General features: G+C 38.0%; 1 protein-coding gene across 8 annotated transcripts in view; it reads left to right on the top strand.

Moving 5' to 3' along the window:
- The window catches only part of dscam (DS cell adhesion molecule), a 445,521-nt gene that overhangs the window by 340,064 nt on the left and 79,768 nt on the right, over window positions 1-25,689 (top strand). For all 8 annotated transcript variants that reach the window (XR_010004224.1, XM_008107492.2, XM_008107491.2 and 5 more), the window contains 4 exons: window positions 1,033-1,179; window positions 4,136-4,291; window positions 9,006-9,139; window positions 18,072-18,225. Coding sequence is in view for 7 of the 8 variants with exons in the window: in XM_008107492.2 (XP_008105699.1) it covers window positions 1,033-1,179; window positions 4,136-4,291; window positions 9,006-9,139; window positions 18,072-18,225 (591 nt within the window). In the remaining variant the exon portion in view is untranslated. The remainder of the gene's footprint in view (window positions 1-1,032; window positions 1,180-4,135; window positions 4,292-9,005; window positions 9,140-18,071; window positions 18,226-25,689) is intronic.

Raw genomic sequence — 25,689 nt, 5'->3', positions numbered from 1 at the left:
AAACATTTAACACATAGACATATAACATACAAGTCATGGTACAACAGAAGTTAAAATAAATAAGCTGTTAACAAGGTCCTGATCTAGATCAAATATCTGCATCACCTTTACAGTTTATCCTAGTTTATTCCAAATATGCAGTTCTCAGCTGTGTTGCTTTGAATAGAAAAAGGGCTGTTTTGCATGTTTTTAGCATTCTGGCTGGCCAATAAAATGTAGTTTTAATATAAGGATCCCAGTGTGTTTTGGGTATGGCCTGAGGTATTGGTTTCTCTCTTTCTTATACAAGTCACAGCTAAACAGTACATGTGTGATATCTTCTACCTCTGATGCTCCACAGATACAAAATCGCTCATTGTATGGAACTTGATTAAACCTCCCATGTTTGACCATTGTATCCAGCTACTCAAATCTAGTTCTGGTAAATACCCTCCTGAGGTGTTTAGGCATTTCTGTCTTTAGATATTGGGCTGTTTGGAAAGTATATTTAAAACAATTTAGCCATTTCAATGAGCCAGCTTTACTGAGGGTAACAATGTCTTTCTGGGACACAAAATACATATTAAAATATATAAAACAAAGATTAAACATAAGATGCAAGTTTAAAATCCATCATTTAGAACAACCTTTACTTTGTCATTTTGATATGAAACATCGCTTTTTTCTGGCAAAGAGCAGATGAAAATGAGTAACCGAAGTGTCAGTTTCATACCTTTTGAGTCCACAAACAGAGCAGTGTTTAAGATGAAGTTTTTCTTATAATAATTGCAGGTCATTCCATCTCTTATTGCTATATGACAATTGTAGTAATTTCTCATCCATATGCCACCCTGTGAAGGTTGAAGGACCATGATTTTACAAAAAGTCTTCACTAGCTGTGGGCACCATTATCAGCATATCTGCATTATTCTACAAAGCTGCTTTCAGAAACATCTTTATCATTCTCCCCAAATGACTTTTTGAAAAATGTAAAATGACATTTTGAGCTTTAGTTTTTTTCCTAAATTAAGAGGTGTGATTATCTGATTTCAGTTCCCAGCTCCCCGCCTGAGAATGTCCAAGCCATCGCTACTTCACCTGAAACCATTTCTATCACCTGGTCTACACTTGCCAAAGATGCTCTCAATGGAATTCTACAGGGATTTAGAGTTATATACTGGGCAAATCTTTTGGATGGAGGTAAGTGCTTTCCCATCCCAAATGTAACACTTTTCCAGCAGTGTATAATATTTTATAAGGATCTATTTTTTAAGGCTGAAGGATTTCTGATGTTCTTTTTTATATCATGCTTTATTGTCTTATTTACCTATCATTCACACTTTACACTATGTTCCACTTCTGATTCATCTAGGAGAGTTTCTAAGAAATATTTCTGCAATTGGAGTGTTTGCAGTTTGATGCAGATTTCAGTTGCAATGGAAGCATGCAGTTGTTGACAACATTTGTATTGTAATGGTCAGCACAGATGCTGGAATTCAGCTCCACTGTACATAATGATCCTTGCACCCTTATTTTTCTGTGTTGTGCTGAGACCCCTCTGCCATTTTCATTTGAATATCAGGTGATGGTGGCAGTCTGGGAGGATGATGTCATCTTCCTTCACCAGATGCTAAAGCACAGCCAACCATTAGCTGGCTGCACCTCATTGTTTCCTGGACGCCAAATGGCCATGGAGATTGCTCCAGTACAGGAAATGTAAAGGTCTGGAAAGTTTTACACCCCATCAATGATATTCAAAATCTCACCTTCTGATATCACTGGCCCTGTGAACTTGATATGTGCTTGAGTATACATTTTAAAGCCACTGACAAGTTCTGAATCTATTTTGTGGATATGGTTCAGCACCTTGGATAAGTCTTTCAAAATCTAGTTTAACACTAAATCACATCTGCCACCTCGCTGACATCCTAGCCATGAGCTTCCATTGCATTCATGTGTGTTCTGGTTAACCACTGCTAACAAACCCAAACAATCCTGATGTGGTGCTCAATAAGCTTTCACCATGTATGGTAATGGAGACATAAGAAAGAGAATAGCAGAAGATTTCTAACATGACAATCCCATTTCTAAAATATGAGCAGACAATTAAGAACTCTAGAATGTGAGAAAAAAATTAAACCTAGAGAATACTGAAACCATGCTTAAGCTTTTTGGATGAAATCCTGTCATACGCATAGCATAGCTAAGAAATAATTTGACAGTGCATTAAATAGGAAGCTACTGCTTACCAGAAGCCCCTTCAGCAGCTTAGGGTGCTGTTGCCATCTTTTTTTCTTTTGATAACTTGTCAGAAATTGAATACTTGGCTAAAGAAATCAAAGTGCAATTAAAGCTCTCAGATGCCTTGACAGGGTTGTTTGCTGTTGGAGACAGCTTTGAAAATGGCGAGGCCCTAGTTACTGTTACATTTGAGAAGAGTTCAGTGGGTGTAATTTAATCACCAGGAACACTTGTAAGCTACACAGTTGCAACATGATGATGGCTGGAACCCATGGAATCCTGGGGTTGTAATTGGGAAGGTTCTATTGTTCTCTGGCTAAGAAGCATATTTCTCTAAACTGCAAATGTCAAGATTCCATAGATATTACCATAGCAGGTAAAATGGGATCATAGTTGTAAAACTGTGTGGTGCATAAGGCCTCCAGATATAGGTCTTGAAACAGAGCATTTTGAAAATGGAATGAAGGTACTGCAGATCTGGGTCAACATAATGTAAATCTTTTCAATTCCTAAAAAACAGCCTAAACAGCTGACAAACCTAAGCACCAAATTACAAAGCCTAGCTGAAGCTGTAACTCCTTACCTCTATCATCTCCTAACCCAGGGCCCACCTGCATTGGCCAGATATATCAATGTAGTTCTGGAATGGGGTCTCTGGATCAACATTGCAGGAGTCCACACAGCCAGCTGGTGTGTATCCACACTGTGTGGCATAGAGTTCGCCTTGCAGATGGACAGAGTTTGTACTGTTATCCTTACCATCTCCATTCCATCCTCAGCTTAGTGGCAAGCTAACTAGCAGTGGTGCAATGCTTGCACATTCACTGATGCTGCCGGAGTAAGGAAACAATGTGGAAGATAGGGGTGGGGAAACAAAGAATCATTCTCTCCTTTCTCCCATCTCCAATCACAATGACGCTTTGGCCAGTGTCAGTGGCTGCAACAAGTAGCAACAACTGACAATTTCACACCTTCTGGTTGATGGTAAACCAAGGTTGTGAGAGAGAATGTGAGTGCTATCACTTGTCCCACCTGGACATGGGGGAAGTGGGATAGCCCTGTGAACAGCTGTAGCTGTTTTTGAATAGGACTTTTCACGCTGTCACAAAGTGAGGGTGAGCTCTGGAGCTTTGGGGAACCAGAGAACCCACAAGTTTTTGTAACATTGATCATCATAGCAAATGTCCTATTAACCATGTAGATGCCACAGAATCCATTTAACCCCACCTCAACTCTTTTGACCCAGGTAGATGAGCTCCTAGCTGTCATGGCCAGAAGTTTGTCTGGCCTGACTCTGATGTTTCAAGGCTTTAGTTTTACATTCAAATCAATTTGGTCTTGACTCATCTTGTGTTTGTTTGATAAACTTCAGCCCCTGAGATCGGGAGAGTCCCGGTGCATGATACTAGTCTTGTAGGCATGGGGCTACAAGACTTAGGAACTAGCAGACAACAGTTCATTTACATGCCTCTCCAGATTGCTCAGTTATTGTTTCAACCCAGTTACGATTTTGTCGGCTCTATTCAACAGTCTTTCATTTTTTTAGTATCCTGTGCTTTCATGTTGAAATAATAAAAATAATCAGTAAAATGAAATGTAGTTTCATAATGTTATCTAATCCAGATAATTTAACAGCCTACTTTAAAAAATTACCATGAATCCAAAATGGCATATCAGTAAATTTAAAGGGCTTTGCATGTTTATGTCTCTCTGTAAGACAGATGCAATTTTTGTGATTAAATACACAGTACAGACATTTACCACATTAATTTAATCATATTCATAAACTTTATCCCTGCCATACTTAGATATTTTAATCCAACATTTTCTTGCTTATTCTCACAGCAATATAATTACCAGTCAGTGGGTGAAGAGTACCACTGCTACTAACTCAATTTAATTTTCTGCTCTGTAGAACTGGGAGAAATTAAGAATGTTACCACTACACAACCCTTGTTAGAGCTTGATGGTTTGGAAAAGTATACCAACTATAGCATTCAGGTGCTGGCATTCACACGAGCTGGAGATGGGGTCAGGAGTGAGCAGATTTTCACACGCACAAAAGAGGATGGTAAGTACTGTAATGTTTTTTTTATCAAGCTGAAGTTTCCTGCCCACCCACAGCTGTCATTTCTACATAGAATATAGTGTACCTAGAATATAGTGTCTTCATGGATACCAATGGTGGGTTTTTTACATTATTATTGCAAGTTGTGTTTTTGACTACAATTTCTAGCAGTCAAGCAACATGGACAATGCTCAAGAATCATGGGAGTTGTAATTATAAATACCTAGAAAGTCCCTGATTTAAAAGGCAGATTAAAAGTTACTCGGAATACTACAGAACAAGCTCAATTTGCTCAATTTAGGACTAGGTTTATTTCTGATCAGATAAGCAAGGCTATTATTTACACTAAAGCAGTCCAGACAAACCAAATCTTGCAATAGACTGATAGGATGGAGTTTGGTAGGACTGAGGACAATGTGAAATTAAGCAGAACCAAGGAGCAAAATTGGAAATTAGAGCAGAGATGCTGGTTGGAAGTTTATAGTCTCAGCATTTTGGAGTGAGATGACTTTTCTTCTTAGACCATGGGATGTACCATGTAAAAAATACAATATGCACATGGGATATTATCTATTTTACAGGCAGATGATGTAATCAGTAAATAGGGGCTATACGGAGGAGCGGAAGGTAGACTCAAACCTCAAAAGAACTACATTTTAGTCTAACTATATTTTTGACTTTTATTATGATAATTTTGTTGCCTCTGTTTTAACATCTGCAAGTCCTTATATCCCAGATGAGAGAAAGACAAGGTAGTCATAATAGTAATAGTAACAGTAACAAGAAGAAGCCACCTCCCATAGCCCCTGGGTTTTGTGCCTTCCTGTGCAAAGGTAATGGGTAGCCCTCTGCTCTCCTTATTCTTTTCCTGCCACTTTCAAGGAGCAGACCAAAGGAAAAGCTAGCAACAAATTCAATGTGCAAAAGGGATGGCAAGGGCCTTTTGGATTCCCTTGGATTAATTTTGATACATTATTTGGATCCTTTCCCCCAGGATAAATCAGATTTCTCCCCTCGCCCCCAATTAATCTGGAGAGCTTTGGACAGTTCACACTATCTCTATTTTACATGGCCATATAACTTGAAATAAGGTTTCTGCCCCCTCACCATCTGTCTCCTAATGTATGGCATTCCTATGTCCTTTTGTGATAATGCTGACAAGTGTTATTTTTCTTCTACTAACATTCTAACACAGCTTGCTTTTTGACCTATCTGGGTTGGTTTTATTAATACTACCCTTTGTTCATCAGAAGTGCCTTTGGCATATTTCCCCCTGCTTGTTTGTCTCATTTGCTTGTGGCGCCTCCTGTTTTGGATGATAACAAGCCAATTTGTTATGGTGGCTTGGAAATGGAAGACCTTGCCTTGGTGTGCCTGGATTTGCACTTAGATGCACTTTGGATGTCTTCCAGAGTTCCACATTCAGTGTGCATGGTCTGCGAGCATCCTATTTTGCTTAAGTTCACTATTAATCTTTGGCATCCGTAGAGTATTTTCCTTAGAAAATGAGCAACATAATGCATCCAAGCAAGGAGTGCCACTGACTTCCATTTGGGGAGCTTGTCAAAGACTAACTTTGTGCACTGTTAACAGTAGTAGAGCATAGATATAAGAAGCATAAAACAGTAAAAAGAAACAATGTTTTTCCTAATTCATGAAATAGGAGTAAGCCCAAGGAGTGAAACAAAGGGTTCAGAAGCAATTGACATTTTTCATTTGCATTTTTACCATGTTCAGGCCTTGGTTTTAAACATAAGAGATCAAGCACTGCTCTTGTTAAATTTATGTTCAAGGCAGGAAACGGTCAAAAGTGGTTTGCTGTTGCTTTCCTCCTGGTATTCCATGGTGGTCTGTGTTCCAAATAGTAATCAGGCCTAACTGTGCTTAGTTTCTGTGATCAAATGGGCACCTTCAGGGTATTTAGGTAATTTGAATTTATGTAAAAGAACTACAAAGCAAAGGCTCTTTTAAAAGACTACGTTGTTTAGATCATTCTTCCATAATTTTCACTGGAAAAACGTTTCAATCCAAGATGTTCATAGTACAGCAAGAATGCCAGCAGTAATTTCACTGTATTTAAAAAAAATGTGTTTCATTTATCTCTTTTGCATGTAGTTTTTTCTAAACTATAACTGTATTTTACTGGTTAACGTATTGTTTCATCTGAGGATTTATTTCACATTTAAGTGGAGACAATTATTTTCTCTAGGTTTAAAATTGCATTTTCAGAGGCTATTGTATCTGATGACATGGGCGTTAAATGATAGCATTTATCAGAAATGAAGCATTTTAAATTCTTAAAAGAAATAATGATTCTAGATTCTGTAATAGAGAGGCTCGTTGAGCTAGATCCATAGGTGATGCAAATAATTATATTCTAGTAAATGGCACAAATTTGCACATGTTTAAATCTAGCTAATAAATCCATGAAGTTTTTCATCTTGTTTGATGGAGCTTAGCTCAGTGTACATTGTCTATCTACTGTACCTTGCTGTTCCGATTTGATATATTATTGTACCTTCATTATTTATTTGAGAAATTTCTCCATGAGCTACCTGAGGGGTGCCTGCATTGCACGTTTATTGTGCTGTGATGCTGCATTTGCCTTTGTCATTGCAAAAAGCTTCAGCTTCACAGATTGAGCCTTGTGATTTTCACTAATCTTCCCCATTACCTGACCTCCATCACCTTTGTTTCTGAAAAGCTTTGTATAAGGATTGAGGGACCCTCCAGAATAGAATTGATAACATATTGTAAAGAGATCACGGAGTGCCACAACTGGCTTTGAAAAAAATCACTGTCATCAAATGTAAATCCAGACTACATACTGTATGCACATTCTTGCAGTTTTTCATATTTCCCAGTCAACAAAATTTTGAGTGAAGGAATTGCGTGATTTGAACTGCAAACAGCCCCCAATCTCCCAGCCGATGTAGCTGCTGACAATGAATTCTGAGCGCTGTAAGCCAAAAAAGCAACAGATTCCAAGATCTGCACAGAGATAGGTCATCACTATAACTATAGTTTGCTTTTGGTACACCAATGGCATTTGCTACATGCACTAGGAGAAGTACAGAAGTACTAAATTAGAAATATGCCACTAAAGTGCCTGTACCATATACCAGCTTTTTTCCTGTAAGGGTGAAATCCCGTGCACACTTACTTGGCAGGTGAATAAGCCAACTAAGTTTCGAAGGAGATGACATTCCATAATTATGAGGCCCTCTCATATATCTGCAAGCTGCCTAGGAATTATCTCTCTGGTGTTAACATACTACCTCAAGGCATTAGTCCTTCGTTTAAATACTGCCTGAGGGAATACTTATAGCTTTACGTAGAATATGTGAAGGTAGAATATTTTATATACAGTAGAGTCTCACTTATCCAACATAAACGGGCCAGCAGAACGTTGGATAAGCAAATACATTGGATAACAAGAAGAGATTAAGGAGAAGCCTATTAAACATCAAATTAGGTTATGATTTTACAAATTAAGCACCAAAACATCATGTTATACAACAAATTTGACAGAAAAAGTAGTTCAATATGCAGTAATGCTACGTAGTAATTATTGTATTTACGAATGTAGCACCAAAATATCACGATGTACTGAAAACATTGACTACAAAAATGCGTTGGATAATCCAGAACGTTGGATAAGCGAATGTTGGATAAGTGAGACTCTACTGTATTAGATTTATTTATTTTTTAAAAAATTCTCATTATATTGATTTTTCAGTATTCAGGTAGGGGTCCACATTTTCCCACAAAAAACTAAAGATAGTGAGATAATTTGTTGCTTGAGACTACACTTTTCATGTCCCAATAAAGTGAAGGAAAAGGAACAAGCAAAGAAAGGCGTATAACAAGCCAACTAATTGAATTGATGATCAGTAGCCACAACAGTCTTGTGGTTTTAATCTTAGGACCTCATCAGATGGCCCTTGCAAAGCTGGGGGACAGCAGGGGAAATTGTGGGTCAGCATCATGTTGCATTCCTTACCTGCTGGGGGGCATCGGGGGGGTCGTGGTATCCCTTTCCACTATGTTTTCCCATTGCCCCTGCTTCCCCTTCACCTCCTTGTATGAGGAGTCAGGTGTACATCTGACTCTTCTGGGTTCTATTTCTCGGTGCTGCCAGCACACGGCTGGGATGGAGCCCCTCCGAAAGTAGCCCTGCATCATACGATGGGCTCCAAGGGAATCCGTGCCAGCAATATGCCAGCAGCACAGAGAAGCAGGGAGAAGACACTTCTCGGCTTCAGTGTGATAAGGTTCTTTGTCTAATCCATTGCTTTTAAAAGTGTATGGTCAGCTTCAATTATTTCTAGAATGACTAGTATGCAGATCATAAAACTCCTTTTTGGGACAAGCAATTACATAGCAAGTTTTTGATTTCCAATCATAGAATGTTACTAATTTGCAACTTATCCAAATCAAAAGGAAAAGAATACAGGGGCATTCACAAGCAGCAACTTTTGGCCAAAATTGCTTGAACTATTCATAGCAATGGCTTGATACAGAGTTGTAGGGAGTAAGCAATCTATTGGAGCACTGGGTTTTAAACTAAACAGAGAGAATTTATTGCCAATTTTTCAAGTAGATTGCTAATCAGAACTGGTTTCTGGGAATCGGTCATAACTGTCTCCTAAGGGCTATCATGTTTTATAACTCAATGTGTCTATCTCAGTAACCGTATATGTTGTTGCTCTCACAGTTCCAGGTCCTCCCGCCGGAGTTAAAGCAGCTGCGGCATCAGCTTCCACTGTGTTTGTTTCCTGGCTCCCTCCCATAAAACTGAATGGCGTCATCCGAAAGTACACTGTATTCTGCTCTCATCCATACCCGACAGTAAGTTTATAAAAACTAAAGAAATTAAAAATCGGGATTCATAAAAAATATTGGAGCATGTTGTGTATAAAGGAAACACATCTCTTATTTTCACCATAACTATTCCTAAATCTGAGGTTGAGAGTAGAAAGTATGCAGTGGTACAAAGCATAGTGCTGAAGGGTTGAGAATTCACTGTAGACTTCTTTCTATATAGTAATGCCTTATCTTCAGTGCTCCAGAATTCAACAAGCTATTTGGAAAACAACTAGAAAATCCAACATGGTTTTCATTCCCATTCTTCTTTGTGTAAAGGGTGCCCAAGGGAAAGTTGTGGTTGTGAATATGGAAGATTGGAACAGCTGTACTGTGAGGCAGCATGACATGACAGGCTCAGGTGGCAGATGTTAGGCGGGAGGCTCTTCCTATTTCTCCCAACCATTCTGCTTTTGAGGAGAAATTCTGTGTGCAGCCCACAGGCTCTAAACTAGTTAGTGCTTCAGTAAGATCAGCTTCTATTTCACTCTGCTTTCATACATATACTCGTAATAGAAAGGGGGGGGGGGTCCATTTCGTCCCTTGCTTCAGTCAGCCAAGAATATTGGGCCATGTCTTTACTTATGACTGCTAATACTTGGACCACTTAAACTTTGTATTATTATATTTGCAAGACACTAAGTATTCTTGTCAAATTCTATTGGGAAGTCAGTGAAGTACCTTCAACAATAGTTCTAAAACATATTTTGAACAGCAGATGGGATTAAACCAGTAGAAAAGTTTTAATCTTCAAATTTGAAGTATTAATTGTGACTGTTTATCAACATGACTGTAATTTTATGCTGAACTACCTGAGAGCTATTTATTTGATTCGAACAGCATATATTCAACTTCTAATGTGAGTGTAGTAAAAGATCGCTTAGATGTAGTGTGATCACATTAACGTGTAATCCACCTTGAAATTCAATTTTTATAAAAAGACAGGTGGTAAATCATTATCTTCTATCAGCTTGCATGTTCATTAAAAATAAATAAATAAATAAAATGAACTGTATTTGTATTCCACCCTATCTCCCAGAGGGGACTCAAAAATCTTGCAAATAGGTGCAGTAGGTGCTCCATATCCAAAGATTCTGCATCCACGAATTTGACCATCCAGGGACGAAATGGACCCCCCCCTTTCTATTACGAGTATATGTCTTCAAAATATTTTTTTAGAAATCAAAAAAGCAAAGCTTGTTTTTGCCATTTTATATGTATAATGGACATAATTTTACTTGGCCTTGTACATAATGGCACTTGAGTATCTTCAGATTTGGCATCCATGCAGGATCCTGGAACCAAACCCTAGCAGCTACCAATGGTATTCTATTATCTTTTAAACTTTAAGTCAATGTATTTCATTTTTCCCAGTTTCTGATTTCTGCTGCCAATCTTTCTCAAACAACAGCAAAACTTGAAAGCTACATCAGTATCCCATTCACTTAAAAGCACAAGAACACAAGGGTTAACTGCACATAGCAGAATACCATTATTGATAAGTCTAGATACTTATACATAATTGTATTTACTTGGGTTGTCTGCTTGAGAGGAATGTAACAAAACATTTTTGACATTATCCTGATTGTTTACTCATGATGAGTCTTGAAAGAATACAGATTTTATATTATTTGCTATACTCAAAAATTATATGTTTTGAATAAATATTTAATAAATTTGATGAAGTTAGAATTATTATTGACTAGGCATATTTGCAGTGTCTGGTAGCACTTCTGTGCACATTTAATTGGTATTCATGAAAATGTGAATAGGAAAGCAAAATAGCTTTGATTCTGAACACTTTAAAGCGATACTTCAGGAATTTGATATTTGTTGATGTTGAAATGAACTGACTTGATCCACAACATTCAGACTAATTTGTGGATTGATAGGACGGCTATGGGAATCAGAGAAATTATAGATGATGTTATTTTATGATTTGTTGTTGTTGTTGTTGTTTATTCCTTTATATCCCAATTTTCTTCTGTGGGTGGGATTCAAAGCGGTGTTCAACATATAAAATTATACAAATACATCCAACCACAATACCTAATCAGTTTAAACATCATATCCTATATAAAAACCCAATTAACATATCAAATTGGGTTTTTATATTGGGATATGATGTTTTGTTCAAGGAATCATAATACAAGACCTTGTCAGTGATTTCCTTGTCTTGGAGACCAGAGCTATACATGTCACAAAATATGATCTGCATCTTCTAAGCCAGACACTATTACATTGTCACCTCAAGCAGCCATATATATCTGGCCGCTTCTTAAGTTGTATAATTTGTGACAGAGAAAGATATCAGTTTTTATAGAAAATGGATGGGAAAAATACAGTCCCTCAATGACCCTAGATCTGCAAAAATCTTATAAAATGTTGGGACAGGGTCAAGCCTAAAAAAAGTACCAAACTACAACCAAAATGTGGCAGTCTGACTTACCCTGGAAGGAGTCATATAACCGCCCTGCACTTGTCATTCCATGCCCACATTATAGAATGACAAGCCTGATTTTCAAAAATAGGTCAAAAGAAGGCAAATATCTGTACAGTAGAAATTAAGGTAACACAATGGATCATAAGCACAAAGATAAATTTGCTCTCTAGGTATTCCATAGTTTGCATTCTACAATTCAGACTGTGGTGTCATATAGAATTCTTGGTGCTGAAGATAAATAGTAATAAAAACAACAATTCATATATGGGAAAAAACATGTGAGATTTTTTTTTGTATATCACGTAGAATAGGAATATAAATTTTAGTGGTCTTACCTTACTGCCAAAAATTGATATGTGATTGTTAAAAATAAATATTAAAGAATCTCGAAAACATGTAAACACATTTTTAATAGCCTCTTGGAGTTTGGACATTATTAACCTACATTTCACTCTTTGTTCATCCAGTACTTCCACTAGCATTATTACCATTAAATCTCAGAAAACCACAGTACGAGATCCTTTTCTAGAAGGGGGTTGATAGAATCCATTTAAGAACTATGATTTCAACCCAGATAGTTTGATGCCTTTAAAATATGAGTGAATTGCCTACTTTTTGTATAATACAGTTTTACCTGATGCATTAGTATCCAAAGAATGTGGTTTTAATAATGTTGTAGATCTTTATTTGGCTTGCTTCAATGTACCCACCAGATGGCACTAGTGCTTCTGTCTCCACTAGGTCCATGCATGCAATATATTATTTCCCCTTCCTGTTTCTGTAGTGAAATACTTGGCAATATCACAGAGAGATTAACTACTGTAGGGTACATTCAGTAACTGGATTTGTCCCCCAAGCTCGTATTCTCATTATATTTCCCTCCCTGTGGTGTTAAGCTTGTTTTCATGGTTTATATGTTTTAGCAACAAACATGTTTTGATCTGCTTTCAATATCATAGAACCCTTACCTTTTTTGTCCAAGTATGCAATTCAGTTTGGCTGGATATCATTTATCTTCACAGTAGGACAAACCTACTAACATGTATCAATCACATTTTATATACCTTTGACTGAAATTGCACTGCACTGATTGCTTCTTCTTCATCTGGGGAACTACCTGGGTTGTTCCTTTAGTATCTTTGCCTAGTCATTACTACCATAAAGAGAAGTATCATTTTGCCATTAGGCCACTAGAGACTGCTCCAACACTAATCTGAGAACCCAAAACATAACCCATGTCTCTACAGCTGATTTTGATGCTCATCAGAACTTAATTGGGTCACTGCAAGCCTCTTCGTGACAGTAGAGTGACACATTAAAACTTCCAGTTTATTCAGGCTTTATACAATAGTATTCCAAGATTCCCATCAAAATACCAAAGGGAGGACAAAAGAATCTCAATAATCTTGTTTAGAAAAGTCAACAATAGACCTATTTTTAAAATTAGCATTATATTCAAGATAAGAATTCAGAAATAAGATTTTTATTGTACAATATTATTAATAATAATAATTGCCAAATTGCTAATATCCGCTGGATAATGGAGGAAGCCAGGGAGTTTCAGAAAAACATCTATTTCTGCTTTATAGACTATTCCAAAGCCTTTGACTGTGTGAATCATAATAAACTGTGACATGTTCTTGATGGTATGGGGATACCCAGTCACCTTGTCTGTCTCCTGAGAAATCTGTATAAAGACCAAGTAGCAACAGTCAGAACAGACCACAGAACAACAGACTGGTTCAAGATTGGGAAAGGAGTACGGCAGGGCTGCATACTTTTACCCTCCCTATTCAACTTGTACACAGAACACATCATGCGACATGCAGGGCTTGAGGAATCCAAGGCCGGAGTTAAAATTGCTGGAAGAAACATTAACAACCTTAGATATGCAGATGATACCACTCTGATGGCTGAAAGTGAGGAGGAGCTGAGGAGTCTTGTCACCAAGGTGAAAGAAGAAAGCGCAAAAGCCGGGCTGCAGTTAAACATCAAGAAAACCAAGATCATGGCAACCACACCTATTGATAACTGGCAAATAGAGGGAGAAAACGTGGAGACAGTGACAGACTTTATATTTCTAGGTACAAAGATCACTGCAGATGCAGACTGCAGCCAGGAAATCAGAAGACATTTACTTCTTGGGAGGAGAGCAATGGCCAACCTTGATAAAATAGTGAAGAGCAGAGACATCACACTGGCAACGAAGGCCCGCATAGTCAAAGCAATGGTATTCCCCATAGTAACTTATGGTTGCAAGAGCTGGACCTTAAGGAAGGCTGAACGAAGGAAGATAGACGCTTTTGAACTCTGGTGCTGGAGAAAAATCCTGAGAGTGCCTTGGAGTGCAAGAAGATCCAACAAGTCCATCCTCCAGGAAATAATGTCCGGCTGCTCACTGGAGGGAAGGATATTAGAGACCAAGATGAAGTTTGGCCACATCACGAGAAGACAGAAAACCTTGGAAAAGATCATGATGCTGGGGAAGATGGAAGGAAAAAGGAAGAGAGGCTGGCCAATGGCGAGATGGATGGATGGATGGTATCCTTGGAGTGACTGGCTTTACCTTGAAGGAGCTGGGGGGTGGCGATGGCCAACAGGAAGCTCTGGCGTGGACTGGTCCATGAGTTCACGAAGAGTCTGAAACAACTGCGTGAATGAAGATTATTATTATTATTATTATTATTATTATTATTATTATTATTATTATTATTTAAAATATGATTTTAATAGACTGATCTCTCTCAATTTGTAGTCCTTATCAAGTAATCACATTTTTGATAACATTGGTATTTTCTTGGGCAGCTGTGTGTGTGTGTTTGTGTGTGTGTGTGTGTGTGTGTGTGTGTGTGTGTGTGTTGATAAGTGACAGGTTATTGGAGGGTAGCCAGGCGATGGCAATGGACTAAAGTAACTAATGCAATATGTACATGAAAAGCAGTAAAAATGAGATAGAGCGAATGGTGACCTATGTGTCACCTGGAAATATGCATCATATGTTTCAGATGGTAATGGGTTGCAATAATAATAATAATAACAATAATAACAACAACTTTATTTGTATCCCGCCCCATCTCCCCGAGGGGACTCGGAGCGGCTCACAACAGTGTAACAGTTCAAACAATAAACAGTAATAAGACTAACAATCAATTTAAAATTAGATCTGCAATAAATAACAATACGAAATCAATATGGAAATAAAATAAGACATATTAAATTGATACAAAAATTATTCTCTACAAATAAGGTGTGATTATGCTATATAAAAGCAATTAAAGCATACCAGCCACTGCTCTGGTTAATAAGACCAAGAAAATCCAGTTAAAAATTAATCCTGTTTACATCCTCCAACCGTTGGGTACTATTACATTTCACTATTATTAAAAGCCTGTTTAAAAAGCCAGGTTTTCAGTTCCATCTGAATACCCAAACCATATACAGCTTTGTAGGTAATAACCTGCACTTTGAATTGCCTAGAAACATATAGGCAGCCAATGGAGCTGCTTTAATAGGGGGTGATATTTATTTACAGCATTTATATTCCGCCCTTCTCACCCCGAAGGAGACTCAGGGCGGATCACATTACACATATAGGCAAACATTCAATGCCTTTTAACATAGAACAAAGACAAACAAACATAGGCTCCGAGCAGCCTTGAACTCATGACCTCCTGGTCAGAGTGATTCATTGCAGTTAATTGCAGCTGGCTTGCTCTCCTGCCTGCGCCACAGCCCTATGGATATGTTCCCTATGATTTGCTCCTGTCAACCACCTGGCCACAGATTTTTGTTCTAGTGGTAGTTTCCAAGATGTAACTAAGGCATGGACCACAATGGCCAGATCTGGCTTTTTGAGGTATAGGCACAGTGGGTGCACAAGCTTTAATTTTGCTACTGCTGATATCTGGGCTTCCAGAGTCAGCACTGAGTCCAGGAGGACCCCCAAACTATGGACCTATGTCCTCAGGTGGTGTGATAGCTCATCGAGCACAGGTTGCCACCCTATACCCCTATCGACCTCCCGACTGACCAGGAGGACTTTTGTCTTGTCTGGATTAAGCTTCAGTTTATTAGCCCTCATCCAGCCCATCGTAGCTGCTAGGTACTGGTCCAGGACCTGGGGAGCTTCCTTGGATTTAAGTGGAAATGAATTATAGAGTTGTGTGTCATCTGAATACAGAAAACACTGACCTCCAAACTCCGGAGGACCTCACCCAGCAGTTTCATGTAGATATTAAATAGCAGGCATGATAGAATTGAACCTTGAGGGACTCCAAAGGCCAATGGCCAGGGGTCTGAGCATATATCCCCCAGCACCATCATCTGGGTACAACCCTCCAGGAATGAATGGAACCACTGCAAAGCAGTGCCTCCAAGATTCATCCTGGAGAGCTGGCCCAGAAGGATAGCATGGTCGATTGTATTGAAAGCCGCTGAGAGATCAAAGAGTATTAACAGGGACACACTCCCTCTGTCTAGTTATCTGCAGAGGTCATCCAGCAAGGTGACCAAAGCTGTCACCATCCCATGACCAGGCCCTGACTGTGATGGATCAAGATAGTTGGTTTCATCTAAGAAACTCTGGAGCTGAGTAGCCACCACCCACTCCAGAATCTTGTCCCAGAAGAGGAGATTGGAAATTGGCCAATAATTGTTTAATACCCAAGGGTCTGGGGATGATTTTTTTTCAAAATTGGTTTTTATGACCACCTTCTTCAGGTATGTTGGAATTTTGCCTTGTCCCAGTGAGGCATTAACGGTCCCCTTAATTCATTTGACCAATCCCTCTCTGGCTTGTTTAATAAGCCAGGACGGGAAAGAGTAACAGCTCCAAGAATCTTGTCCATGTCATCAGGTTGAACAAACTGAAATGAATCCATTAAAATGGGACACACAGGTGCCTCAGGTACATGTATTGGTATTGCAAGAATGCTGGTGTCTAAGTTGGAGTGGATCCGAGCAACTTTGTCTCCAAAATGTTGGGTGAAATTGCCATATTGAGCCGCCAAGTGGTCAGGAGTCCCATCTTAAGACTCAGGGTAAAGGAGCCCTTGCTTTCAAAGCTACTCAAAAGGAATGTTAGTAATATACCACTGCAAGAAAGACTTCAAAACTTCAAAAACTGTTCATAATTTAGGAATTGATTTTATACAAAATTTACATTTGATATTTTGCACAGAAACCATTTCTCATGCAGAAAACATTTTAAGCACAGAAAATTATGTTGCTTCTGTAGAAAGAACTTCTTTCTTCACACACAAAAATAATTGTCCAATTTTTTTTACAAAGACTCTAATTAATCCAGGATTTGTCTTGCTAGGTGTTGCTGAAATTTTAGGTGGAAAAAATAGACTTTTTTCAATATTTTAAAATATTATTTTCATTCTTAGTGAAGAGCAGGGAGAGCATCCTGCTATTTTCCTTCAGCAGAATGCACTACAACAATCATCTTTGGGGAACTCCAGGAGTTGTAAGGAGATCACCAATGATGATGATACTGCTGTGTCCAGCTAAAGGAATGTAGTTGAACACACCTTTGCTACTTTCTGCATTCTCTATAGAAATAGAAATGACCATACTGGGGTGCTGCCACACTGAAAAGGTTTTTTAGGGTATTAGATCGCTGTGTGTTTTGAAGAGAACTCTGACTAACAAAGAACTAGGTTACAATAGAATAAGTTTGACTTATGCTATCATTCACTAACATAATCTGAGCCATTAATTGATCCACTTTTTTGTTGGTAGATATAAGGTTCAAAATCATACATCTGTCATTGTCACATGTAGTTTGAGCTTTGAAAAACAGACAACCAAACAGATCAATTGTGACATCCCTTTACTTACCATCATGTGTGGCAAATCACAGGCCTGCCAAATTGAGAGTAATAAAAAAACTTAAAAAAAATGATTTTTAAACGGAATTTGGTACTCTAAATCTAAAAAAGACCTCAACTCCATCACATGTAGTTTTTGACAACTTGCATTGTTGTAAGATGTGACTAAATTCAATTATTATTGAAATCAATAATAAAATTATGAAAGAACTGTGTGCAGTACATTTTTATTGTGCTCTCCAAATTCAGCAACCCAAAATACATTAAAAACAGCTACAATATTGGGAAAAAATTAAAAATATATTTCATTGTAGGCCTGTGTTACGGGCAAGTGGTCAGAGAAATTGATCACTTTGGGTTCTTCAATGTCATCACAGACTGAATTTATCAATTATGAAGTTTTGAAAAAAAATCTGTTAAGTGTGTGGGTGTGGGTGCGTTTAACATTTTGCGCACAGAAAATGGAATTAGTTTATTTTAATCAACATATTACAACTGATTTGCAGCTTTAAAATCAATTGCTTCAGTCCGTCTGAACTGATGTCCAAAAATACACTCTTTTGTTTTTTTCTTTTCTTTCTCTCCTTCTATATGTGTATTGTTCACTTTAGTTTGTAAATATTTATCTCTCCTGTCACAGGTAATCAGCGAGTTTGAAGCTTCTCCTGACTCATTTTCCTACAGAATCCCCAATTTGAGTCGCAATCGACAGTACAGTGTCTGGGTAGTGGCTGTGACCGCTGCGGGAAGAGGCAACAGCAGTGAAATTATTACTGTGGAACCGTTAGCTAAAGGTAAGCAAACTGGTTAAAATGAGTTGCATGCAGCTTTAAGGGAATTAATTGAGTTCAAAGAGAACAAAAAGCCAGCAAGCTATTCATTGCAAGGGGGAAATAACTATTTGTAGATCATGCTGGGTTGCAATTCACTGAATTGAGTTTCCTACTAACATACCTTCCAACTGTCCCAATTTGGCAGAAAAATACTCAATCGTTCCATTTTTCAACAGCTTTTTGAATGTCCCAATTTCAATATTGTCTGTGCTATTCACTCCGCAGAGGGAAGGGAAGAGGAGGGGGCAGAACTTTCATTACCTTAAACCCGTGGTTCTCAACCTGTGGGTCCCCAGATGTTTTGGCCTTCAGCTCCCAGAAATCCTAACAGTTAGTAAACTGGCTGGGATTTCTGGGAGTTGTAGGCCAGAACACCTGGAGACTCACAAGTTGAGAACCACTGCCTTAAACCTCTACAAAGCATGCCACTGCTCTCTCCCAAGTGTGCAATCTACCAGCCAGCTACTAATATTCCACTCCCAGCTATTTCTGTTGCTGGATGTACAAAGTTGGATGATTCTCCTCTGATACATAAGAAGGTGCAATGCCAACTACAAATTATCATAATTGAATTGTCATTGCCAGCCTATGGAATCCTAGGAAGTGTAGTTTAGTGAGACGGTTCGTTTCCGTTTAGAGAGATTTAGTGCATTCCACCGTCACCTTTTAAAGAGATTTTGCTTACCTTGCCAAACTTCAAATCTCAGCATTCTGTAGGAGAGCTGTGATAGCTAAAGTGGTATCAAACAATCATAACTGTGTACTGTACATACACTCTTGATGGAATGCTGTTTTGTCATTTAGGAAAAAAGTGAAGACCTTTCTGTTTTAAACAGCCTTTAATCTAGTGGTTCCCAACCTTTGGGCCTTTATGTGTTTTGGACTTCAGCTCCCACACTTCCTAACAGCTGGTAAGCTGGCTGGGATTTCTGGGAGTTGTTGAAGTCCAAAACACACGGAGGTGCAAAGGTTGGGAACCACTGCTTTAATTGAATTCTAACCAAGTCTTAGCACTTTATGGTCATGTGGAAATCTTAGTGGGATTTTAATGTAATTTAATTTAACTGTTTACAAGATGGGTGATGCTATGGAGCATTACGCAAATTTATGGTCTGTTTTAGCTTATGGTTTTATGGTTTTATGTTACCTTGTATATTTTTGAAATGTTGTGAGCTGCCTTGGGTCCACCAGGAGAAAGGTGGCATAGAAATTCCCAAAATAATAATAACAATGCTCTTTAATTCCCCATTAAGACAAAGAACTCAAGCAGAATATAGTGGACAAGCTCTAAGATTTAGATAGAATTCCAAATGTTGTCCTTTGAAAGGAAAATACACATCTAGCTATCATGGTTGTAGAGAACCATCTGAATGTAAATCAGCAATCTTTATTGGTGCAGAGTTGAACACTTTACCTTGAAACAAAAATAAGCAGGTTCCTTTCTGAAGCGCTTTAGAACTGTCAAGAGTCTTGTGCTTCACATTCCTCATTAGTATCTGAAAGCAATCTCAAGTAATTTCATTAGATGGGCTTCATTTACTTCTCTTCCTTTTGATCAAGTGAACTGATTTTTGTGACTTTTTTTTTTACTAGAGCAAATTCCCTTGATAATCTGAGGCTTCTCTTGATGACTCTATGAAGAGCGTGATTTCAGGAGAATCATATAGCATGCACAATATATATTTTTTATTCTTTTCCTTCTTTTATAGATTCCAACAACCCATAGCAGATCAATTTTTCCTTTGCTCTTCACAAGCCACTTTATGTGATGCCTTTTGAATATTATTTGGATGGGATAAAAACCAGCTGAGATTAAACATTCTGGTTATGTTTGATGCTCATGCCTCTTTCTCATGTTTTTCTAATTGGTATAAGATGGATTCCTGTGCTGTAGTCTGTTCTTCCTTATTAGCTGTTGTTTCTAATTTGCATACTTGACTGAAGTATGGCATAACTGACAATTTGATCCTGAGTGGTGTTCTGTTCTAAATTTAGCATATTGCTTATTGATGTCTGTGAAGAGTTATAATTGTATTATTGAACAGATTAAAGGGATGAAACGTGTGTGAAATCTATCCCCTCCTGCACACACAAAGTTGTACATGACAAAATCTGTACTGGTATTTTATTGAGTTACTAACCCCTGTTCTGGACTTCAGCCAGGCATGTTATTTTTGTTGCACAATAATGTGTGTGTATGTGTGTGTGTGCATGCATACTCACTTCTATATTCCATGGTACTGAATATCCTTCTGTGAAGTTCGTTTGGGCCTATTATTATCAAAAATGGTTGGGCACATATGGCATTTTACCAGAGGCAAATGGAGGAAAATTGAGTCAGGTTTACATAGAATACTAGAAGAAAGGGTACACGTTTTCTATTCATTAACTAGTTTGACTTTCTTTATTATTATATTTTGATGCCCTTCAAGTTTTTTCTTCCCTGAATATGAAAAAAGAAATCTGAAACAGTTGGTAAAATCAAACTCTTATCCATGTGTACATTCAATAAGAATTTTCCCAACAGGAGGAAGACTATTTTACACCCTTGAGTTGAAGTGGGCTTTAAAAGAAAAGATGTGGCAATCTACAACACCACAACTATAGTGAAAACTTAGAGATTCAAACACAAGGTTGCTTTGTCCATTGACATTTCTCCCATGCTCATTTTTTTAAAAATGCCATCCTGAGTGTGGAGAAATTTGCTATTTCTTCCAAAACAAATAAAAATGTAATTCCCACCCATTCTTACCTTCAGTTCAGACAGAACAGCATAAACTCAGCTCAGTATACTGAGAAAGAGAAGATGGATGATCCTTAAGAGTTCAAAAGTTCCACATTAATAAAATATCAGCGTGTCCTGCAGAAAAAGTTATAAATTTTAAAAAGAACATCATAATTCATACTATGACTTGCTCTCTTTTGAATTCAGATGGCATATTTCTTCCATGATAGACAGTGCTTGAGTGAGGTGGAAAAAAGACTTGTGGTTCCACAGTAAAAGATAAATTACTGATCTCAACATATTTGAAAAAAAAAATTTCTTTCCTAAGGGTCATTTTGATAAGCTGTTTTAAACTTTGCCCTCACAATCTTCATAGAGTTGGGGAAGAATTTTGTTCCCCTTTTGTTCACTTTTGATGTGAACTTACCACACTTGTACCTATTGTATTAGTAGGCAGTAGAGGTGTGCGAAACGCAAAAAAAATAAATCAATTTCATTTCTAGTTACAAAATTTGGGTGACCATCATTTTGTTTCTAAAGTGTTTTGAAAAATTCATGAGGGGTCCTTTTCATTTGTAATATGAAGTTCCAAAAGTTTTGTTATTATTTTGTTCTGTTATTCACCCATTTGCACCAATGGAAACATTTCTGGGGTTCCTTTCTCCCTCACTTTTACCACTATAAGCCCCCCCCCCCAGTTTCAAAATGTTTTGGTCATCCACTGATTTTTGGGAAATTTTTGAAGTTCTTACGAACATTTTTTAAAAGAAATTACAAGAGCTACCCTCTTGGATTTCTGCACAATTACACAACATAACTAGGGCACCATTCTTGCAGTTTCAGAAAGATTTGCAAATCTACTGATTTGGGGGGAATTTTAAAAGTTTTGACAAACTTTTTTTAAAAAAACTGCAACAGCTCAGCTATCTCCTTGCATTTTTCTACAATGACACAACATAAGGGTATAAAACAAGGGTTGTTGTATGTTTTTCGGGCTGTATGGCTATGTTCCAGAAGTATTCTCTCCTGTATAAAGCAAGCATCACACTTTGTAGAATTATACTTTTGAACCAATAATAGATTTTTAATATGGGTCAAAACAAAACGCTACTGCATGTAAAAGCATTTGAGAATGGCCAAATTGAGCTTCTGTGCTACACTCGATTTCTCTCCCAGCTCACACAATGATGACAGAGGGAATGTGGTTCCTGCATTTAAAGGCAATCACCAGGGCTCTGCCTCCTCTCTTCCCCCTCCCTTAGCCCTGATAGGCTGAGGAGAGCATGTGACATAGCAATTTTGGGTGCACCTCCCCCAGACGAGTTTGATTGTGCTGAAAAACAATCTGACTCATGAAAAATCACAAAACAAAAACAAGCTTACGAAAACTTCATAAATGGGTGTTTTGATTCATTTGCATTGGGGAGGCATAGCTCTGACTTCGCAAATTGGGTTGTATCTACAGATTTACCGAAACACTTACAACTCGCATCTGATTTTTTGCACAGCCCTTGTAGTCAGACTAGAACATTCATCCTTTAGTATCTACACTTTTCTCAAAAAATTGTGCTGTTGTCTTCTAAACCAAAAATGCACACAAAATTGTGTATATTAAGAGAAAATGTGTGCAAAAATATACATGTTAGAGAAAAGTCATATGCCTATCACAGAGAACTATGAAACTCAATGTAAACTCCTCAGGAAGCCTTTATGGCTAAAGGGCACAACTTATAAATACTTTAAAGAATGTGTGTACTATATTAGAAAAGATGCATGCAATCGTTGGACTGGTACAGTGCATTGAATACTGTTGAATCCTAAGATTCAGAATGTATGGTACCAGATACTTCCTTGTAGACTACCCTTGAAGTGGGCTGTGTGGGAAAAGGAGCATTTCCTTCCCCCTGCTTCCCAAAAGTGATGCACTAATCACAATGCACTATAATCTTATGTTCCTGAAATTCTTCCTGGCTTATGACTTGTGTGACATTGGAAAGATCTTAACTGCATTACCAATTGTGTTGAAGTTGTTGTCTATGAAATGAGATTGACAGCTTTGAACTTTGAATCTTTCAAAAAAGTTCCATTAAATATGAAAGATCTATTTTTATAGCTCTTGTCATGCAGATTATGCCACATTTACATTTTGCTGTAGACTCTTTCCTGTGGGTTTCATTAGTAATTGCCCACTTATTTCTTATTAGCTATAATGGAATTCCACCCTTCAGCAACATTTTAGCAACACTACAATGCTGTGAGATCCGATGAGGCTGAAAGAGGACAACAGTTTTAGGCCTATATGGGGAAATCCATAGACAGATAAGGCTTGGACTATACCTAGCAATACTAGCTATAACATGAGATCTGTTCATTTGCATGGGCTGACATCATATTGCTACAACAGTAATATGTTCAATGTAACAGCTGAAGAGGCTGATGTTTCTATCATTACTTTAGGAATAAGGTACAAAAAAGTTATGCCATTCTAGGAGAAAATAAAAGGAAATGATGTGACACTCTTCCTCAAAGGTTAGAGTCTTGCACATTCTGTAGGAATACTGGAGACCACAGACTTCAGATTTAATATTGGACATTAAACTGCCTTTCAAAATTTAGTAGCCCAGAATAAGAGAGAACAACCAAGTCTATGCCATAAATTTTGAATGGGAATTGATTTCCACTGCACTGGAAGAAAGAATTCATGGTAGATTAACAGATTAGAGAGATGGGCCAAAACTAACAAAATGAAGTTCAACAGGGACAAATGTAAGATACTCCACTTAGGCATAAAAAATGAAATACAAAGATACAGAATGTACAGCAGTACGTGTGAAAAAGATCTTGGAGTCCTCATGGACAAGTTCAACATGAACCTACAATGTGATGCGGCAGCAAAAAAAAGCCAATGGGATTTTGGCCTGCATAAATAGGAGTATAGTGTCTAGATCCAGGAAAGTCATGCTACCCCCTCTATTCCGCCTTGGTCAGACCACACTTGGAATACTGTGTCCAATTCTGGGCACCACAATTGAAGGGAGATGTTGACAAGCTGACAAATGTCCAGAGGAGGGCGACTAAAATGATCAAAAGTCTGGTGAACAAGCCCTATGAGGAGCAGCCTAAAGAACTGGGCATGTTTAGCCTGCAGAAGAGAAGGCTGAGAGGAGACATGATAGCCATGTATAAATATGTGAGGGGAAGTCATAGGGAGGAGGGAGCAAGCTTGTTTTCTTCTGCCCTGGAGACTAGAATGCAGAACTATGGTTTCAAACTTCAGGAAGGGAGATTCCACCTGAACATTAGGAAGAACTTCCTCACTGTGAGAGCTGTTCAGCAGTGGAACTCTTTGCCGTCGAGTGTGGTGGAAGCTCCTTCTTTAGAGGCTTTTAAGCAGAGGCTGGATGGCCATCTGTCCGGGGTGCTTTGAATGTGATTTTCCTGCTTCTTAGCAGGAGTTGGACTGGATGGCCCATGAGGTCTCTTCCAACTCTATAATTCTATGATTTTATGATTCTATGATTATAATTGAGCAATGTTTTTTAACAAAACAACTTTCTAATGGTTTAAAATCCATTTTACTCAGTACAGGCTATATTGTGCTTGTGTAGCTATGATATCTTTATGGAAGGGCTTGCCATAACCAGATTATTGCAACCCAATTGAGCATATGTTATAACCTTTTAGCTAAATTTCAATAGTCTAGAATATTAGAATGTTTGAAACCTAAACTTTGGCAGTTGTGAGGTAGTTTTAGCATTGTTGTAGTTCTAGCTCTATAGATAAGACTTTAATTGCCCAGAAGATTACTTAGCAATATATCACCATATTTATGGATTTTTCTGTGATAAATACACCCACAGCCACTCTGATTTAAAAGACAATTATCTTAATGCCCTTGGGTGGGAGTGTCTCAAATGTCCATACTTGTCTCACTTGTGACAATTACTTGAAGAGCCACAAACTGTATTGAAAATTCTCTTGTGAACACAGGTACCCTTTGAGAAACTATCCATTTTATTTTCTCCCACATTTGAATTTTGTGAATTTTAAATGGTGTGAGTTCTGATAAAAAACAAGTTGAAATAAAATCCTCATCCATCTGTATTGAAGACTTTCTGTGCCTGGAAGAAAGCCAAGAAGCAGAAAGTTTCCAAGTCCTTCTCACTCTTGCCTCAGTTTCACCACCAGCGTATTCCAATGTTACTTAATCTTTTGTCAGATATCATTTCTTCACTCATTGTGATCTAAAGTTCCTGACAGTTCAAAAGTTTGCATTATTTTTAATTTAATGATCACATTAAACTGTGGGCTGATTTAACTGTCAAAATATGTCTTGTCTTAGGGGTTTCTTCCATCACTATAGAAAAAGAGATGCTGACATTTTCCTCAATCAGCCCTTCCCCTGTCAAAGTAGAGAAAATAGAGATCTAAGAAACAAATTACTTTGCATATGATGAACTTAGGTAGCTTTGGCACCTGTCAAACATTAAAAGAAGGTGTTTGTTTATACAGATTTACTGGAAGATGAAGGGTAAGCCACAACAATAGAGGAAGTGTGGGGCCTCCAGATTTGCAAGTTCCACATCCATGAATACAATCAACTGCAGATTAATGTGCCCTATATTATTATCGTAGTGACATGAATGCAAACATGCTGAAGTGTGCCAATATCATGTTACCGTCATTAAAATGTATGGAGC

This window comes from Anolis carolinensis, chromosome 3 (genome assembly GCF_035594765.1).
Source record: "Anolis carolinensis isolate JA03-04 chromosome 3, rAnoCar3.1.pri, whole genome shotgun sequence".
NCBI lineage: Eukaryota > Metazoa > Chordata > Lepidosauria > Squamata > Dactyloidae > Anolis > Anolis carolinensis.
Note: the sequence above shows the minus strand (reverse complement) of the source record. Positions and strands in the feature narration are given on the sequence as shown.